Genomic DNA, 5,853 nt, shown 5'->3' on the forward strand with positions numbered 1-5,853 from the left:
TCATTTGGCAAATTGTCCAAACGCATGGAATTTTTTATAGGCACTTGTATCATTGGCACCCGGAGTAATGTCCGCCATTACAACGTTGCATCTCTAATGGAATGTTATATGGAAACTTCTAGATGGGTAAGTATATATTATTGTTCTTGACTACCTCATTGGACGAGGTAGGTCGCGAATACGACTGTTTAGGAAGGTCTTAGATTCAATTGTGCAATATGCACTATTCAGCCTTGTCTTTGAGTTAAAAGGGGTGACGTTATATTTTTGATTCAATTTGTAGTACCTAGTGCGTTTTCTTAATTGGTACCTATTGGTGTTACAAAATAAAACATACCAACGTATTACAGCAAATTATCGAAGTATTTCAATAAATTAATTAGATAAGTAATTGATATGATTTGAAGACACTTTCAGAAATAAAAATACAAAATATAATGTTATTATGTAATACTTATATTAATTACTTAAATAAATTAAACTTAAAATCACAACTAACGCCCTCCTGCCTTCCATCGTACTGTGAGGTCAGTGCGAGTGAGAGTGAGAATGCTTTGAAAGGCTGCAGACGTAGCACCCGAAGATAAAGTTCCCTGGCGCATCCTGGTCCTCAGTCACGAAGTACTCCTGCCACAGCTGCTGGAACTCCGCGAAAGAGACAGTCTGCTTACCCTTGGCCATTTTCTTGAAAGCCTCGACCGACTCCGCCTTGTCCAGACCAAAGGATACATATACAGAGGAGAACTCCTCGACGTCGATGGATCCATCGTTACTGGCATCCTCTAGCTCGAAGATAAACTTGCAGTACAGGTTCTGCCACTCAGCAGCAGCTGAAGGATTCTTGGCGTACTCGTCCCACATTTGAATCCACTCGTCCTGCGATATTTCACCATCGTTGTTGGCATCAGCTCGGCTCTGGAGACCATCCCATATCTTCAGCAGAGTGTCCTCCACTTGCTTGTACTTGGCGTCGCCAGGTTTGTATCCTCGGAGCTCGGTGATCTTCTTTATAGCCAGCTCGAAGTCCTTCTTGTCCACTCCACCACTTCTGTTGGTGTCGAAGAATGCGTTGAACACATGGAGCAACTTCTTCCTTCTGAAGTCGGACACCATTTTGGCAATTATTCCGATGCTACCGTTGCGACTAATTCAATATCAAACATGGAGGCTTTATATATATTTTTTGGTGATTATTTTTGTCGATATGTACATCATAATCTCTGACTAAATCTGTATATAATACCTTATAAAAGCTATCAGGAAGATATAGTCTAGAAAATTACAACAACGTAAAGTGAATATCACCAAGATCTCGTTACCAACGATTAACGATTGGCTCGACACAAGTACCTTTTCGTTAATCTTGAATAACGAATGCGTGTTATCTCAATTAACATTATCAGTTACGACTTAACGAGCTCAATTTTCGTTACTATGTACACAAATAAGAACGTAGTTCGTGCTGATAGGTGTGTACCTACCTCGTTACAGAAAATATTTCAGCAGAATATGTTATTTATGTTGTGAAATGCTTATATGTTCGTAAAATTGATTGTTCGACATGCGATATTATCACAAAAAGGTAACTTCTGACTGCGTGTATATGTTACATTACGTGTATTTATAGATATGGAAAGTTGTGGTGAGTTAATTATTAAAATTAACACATAAACAATACAACATAACGAAATGCATACCTACAAATTTTCTAGAAATGTCAAGACAACAGTAGTTCACGTTATTCCTTTAAGCAAATAAATGATTATGTAAAATGTTCCATAACATAGTAGGGGCGCGTCGACAAAGCCGCGAATGTCGGCTATCCGCGGTGCGCAATACATCAGCTTACGGTCCGATGTAAAAACAAAGAAGCACACGTCTTTTGTTTAGTTAAGCCCTCAGGGCGAACAAGAAATTGTTTCGCTGAGAAAAGTGACTCTGTGAGGATTACTGCTTTTTGTTTTTACTTGTAAACAGTGTGTGGAACGCAGATGGTGCGGTTGTTATTAAAAAAGGTACCCCCTTCTATTTAATGGAGCGTGTGTATCAATTTTTATCATATGCAAAAGTAGCTCTATTATAAAGTGCCTAAGCTATAATTTGTCTAAGCAATGAAACTGCGCGCACGTCGACTCACTATCACTCTCGCAGTGCGTGAATAGTTATAATTAAAAAATATTATACTACGAGTACATAAGTACTTACTACGTAAGATACTGATTTATTCGCAAAATATTAGAATGCCCGCCTAACCCAGACCATTTCCAATCGAAGTTATTATTATTTTTTTTAATAAGAAAATTAATTTTATGTTATTCATATAGTTTATAGGACAACTAGTATTTTTTTTTTCGTATGTATGTTTGGTTGATTGGGATATTAGATACCTCCAGAGGTTTTTTCTGATCGTACCGTCGGTTTTTTTTTCTTGTTGACAGAGGGAAACCTTCAAAAGGCGCCTAGCTTTTCTGAACGTACCTAAGGTATGTATGATTAATAATGGTAAGCATTACCCTTATTAAAATAAAATAAAATGGCTTATCTATTGATTACTCCGTAGCGTTTGCTTAGTTATTTACTTTTACGGGGGAAGACTTTATTTTCTCAAGTTTTGAAGGCAATTTTAAAATTACCTGTCAATATCCAAACCATAAAAAGCAAAAACAACAAACATTCCACCCCTCGATAATGTTTGTTAAACAGTACATTTCATTATTTCAAGTACATTTGAAACGTTACAAAGTTAACGCAAACGTAACGCGTTAACGCAAGTTAATGACGCGAAAAGTTTACATAGGTACTTAGGGCAGTTATAAATTATTTACAGCTAAAACGTAAACGTGTACGTTACGTGATTAATGCAACGTTTGCGTTAGCTATCTAGTTGCCGAACATTTGCGGGGGCCTTGACTCGCGTATCGGTCGTCTGATAGCCATTCTACAATCGTACTTGATATGGTAGATTTAGTATAGCTACATCATTTTTGTGATAATTGCAAGTTCGCCCTAAATTCACTTTAAATTGTGTAATGCAGTGATATTTCAAAGGTCTTGTTGTCAATGCTGATTACAGTGACATAACTATACTTTAGTTGCATGTAACCAGCAGAATAGAACTAAAAATAAAGCTGGATTCTTGCCAATTCCCTTTCCGTGGGTGTCGTGGTCTTGATCCATAGATGCCTCAAGTACCTAGTTGTCTGCAGGGCGCACCGCCAGTGTATGCTCCACCGTGTCCTCAGGGTGGTCCTCGCAATGACGACAACCGTTTCCTCCCGCCGAATGCGAAATAGGTACCTACCGAAACTTTCGTGTCCGGTAAGCACCTGCGTCAGGCGGTAGGTGAGAACGCCGTGCGCTTCTCTTGCCACTCCTCAAAGAGGGGACTTACCGCTGCAATAACAGCGAGCCAATGCCGTATAAAGTAAAAAGTTGTAAAAAAAGTGTTTAAATCTAAACTAAACTTTAAAGAAGATGATAACAAATATGTGGTTTAAATTAAGTCATAATATAAGTTTTCTCCTTACGGTATGTTGCATCCATTATCTACTTATTTCTTTCTCCACTGTGACAACTGATTTAAATACACTTCCCCACCCCTCATCACCCCTTATCTCGCAAGTGTTGTAAGAGTCGACTTAGGGGCTAGATATGGGAGCAGCAGTCTTTTTTTATGGAATAGGGAGCAAACAAGCCTACGGGTCACCTAATGGTAAGCGATCAGAGCCGCCCATGGACACCCGCAACACCAGAGGAGTCACAGGTGCGATGCCGGCATTTAAAACCGGTCTCTGATTAACTTAATCATTTAATGTGCGATCTCCAACCCGCTTGCCAATGGGTGGATATTATGACCATCCCCTTTACTAGAGGATAAAAATGTCCAGTAGTGGACTCTTACAATAGAAATACAAAGAAACAACACTTCAAACATATACGTATGATACATACATCGTACTATTAGTCTAGAACTTTCTAATACTTATAATATTTTCAAAGTGCATCGATAACCAATTCTAGTATATTTTTACAACACAGATAACGCTGTTGTGGTGATTAATGCTAGATAAGAGGGCTTAGGATAACAACCAGTCATTATGGTATGTTTTATTCTATAATACCTACTTATATACTATATACTACGTACGTATATATTTACTTAAGTACATCTACTTTAACTATGTGTCAACTAAATAGGTATTGTGGCAACGCACAATAACGTGTTGAAAGAATCAGAGATAGTATTCAAAAATGTATGGAAATATTAAAACGCAGTGATCCGCATCGAGCTGACTAAACGGCCACATTTCACCGAGATCGCGGCCGCTACAACAAATAAACTAGAACTATTGACGGTAGCTACAATGCCTGCCTACCCCCGCGCCGACCGACCGAGATATACTCAACAAAAGGCCCGCATGCACGCCACCTTTCATTTGATATTTCTATTTGAGATATATGGTTATATTTTATACTGGATGTGACACGATATTGGAGGTTTAATAACCATGAACTTTGAGCACATGGGCCGAAGTCCAAAGAGATGATCAGGGGCCTTAGTCTGCTATTACAATTGTGTCAGAATGGTCGATCACTGAGCAGTGCAAGAGGGACGGAGCTATGTAGGTTGTATAACTCCATCCCTCTTGCACTGCTCAATGATCGACCATTGTGACACAATTGTAATAGCAGACTAAGGCCCCAGACCAGTTGCGAACAGCTGAATATCTCAGACAGTGAATCTTAACCGAGCCACCGACCGCGACCAATGGAAGGCCATCTCATCACGGCTCTCAGTAATGAAGGAACGATAGTGAAGAATAAACTACGAACATGTACTAAAAATATTACAATACCTACTAATCAACACTTGAAGAAATTATACCTAAGTACGTACGAGTATGTAAATTATTGGGCATGATATCAGCCTCTTGCTATCATAATACAAAGTGATTTCCGACTAATCAATTGATGTACCCACTTAGGAGCTATTTGCGTCATTACAGACGTAGTAAGAACACATCACGCCATTGCCAATAGGTACACTTAAGTGGTCAATGATTTGATGAATTAGGGAAATGACTTGATGTAGTATTAATCTCTTTGATGTTTACCAGTTTACTCATATACCTACATAATTTTGTCCACCTGTCGCCCACACCGCTAAAGTATCTGGTAGAAAACTTTAATCACATTATCTATGCACAAAATAACATTTAATAAGGTGTTCGAAGCTACAGAGTTATCTTATCAGATACTGTAATTATGTGAACACTTTTATACATGCCGCGAACAAGATTACGGGTTGCCGGGGCTCCGGCTTGAAGCAGAAGTAGCAGGAGTAGGAACAGGGTGGCTTTTAGTCAGTAAAAGTCACTTCTTCTCGCCTCACCCAAGCTGCCAAGGCGAGAAGGGTCATTGGATGATATTCCCCCTCAAAAAAAGGTATACAGTTATCAAGTATCATATTATGTGAACATTTTCATACATGTAATATCTTTAACCCATGAAGCATTTATGTGTCAAAAGTAACCTAACAATAATCTAGGTACGTAGTACTTAGGTCAATACAGACTTCGTTAGACTAGTGCTTGTTTGGTTATTCGTGGTAGCTATCTATCTTTTCTTATCGTGGTAACTCACTCCTTCTCCTACTCTATCTATCTCATTCTCAAGTGTATAGTTTTAACATGAAGACTTGAAGACAAGCTCTGTCATGGCACTTCGTCTCGCCGTATCTCCGTGTCGTGTATTATTTTTAATCCGGCACACAATGCAGCGATGCGACCCCGCCGCACACGGCTAATCCGAGCCTGGCGGAGCTGTGGCCATTGTTCGACGGCATACGGAATT

At 39.2% G+C, this 5,853-nt stretch overlaps 1 protein-coding gene across 1 annotated transcript; it reads right to left on the reverse strand.

The window, feature by feature from the left end:
- Positions 1–433: 433 nt before the first annotated feature.
- On the reverse strand, positions 434–1,156 carry LOC118271854 (sarcoplasmic calcium-binding proteins I, III, and IV). The gene has a single exon (XM_035588098.2). It carries the CDS (start codon positions 1,111–1,113, stop codon positions 529–531), a length of 585 nt encoding a protein of 194 aa, XP_035443991.1. The 5' UTR covers positions 1,114–1,156; the 3' UTR covers positions 434–528.
- Positions 1,157–5,853: the final 4,697 nt, after the last annotated feature.

The sequence above is a fragment of the Spodoptera frugiperda genome, chromosome 5 (genome assembly GCF_023101765.2).
Source record: "Spodoptera frugiperda isolate SF20-4 chromosome 5, AGI-APGP_CSIRO_Sfru_2.0, whole genome shotgun sequence".
Taxonomy (NCBI): domain Eukaryota; kingdom Metazoa; phylum Arthropoda; class Insecta; order Lepidoptera; family Noctuidae; genus Spodoptera; species Spodoptera frugiperda.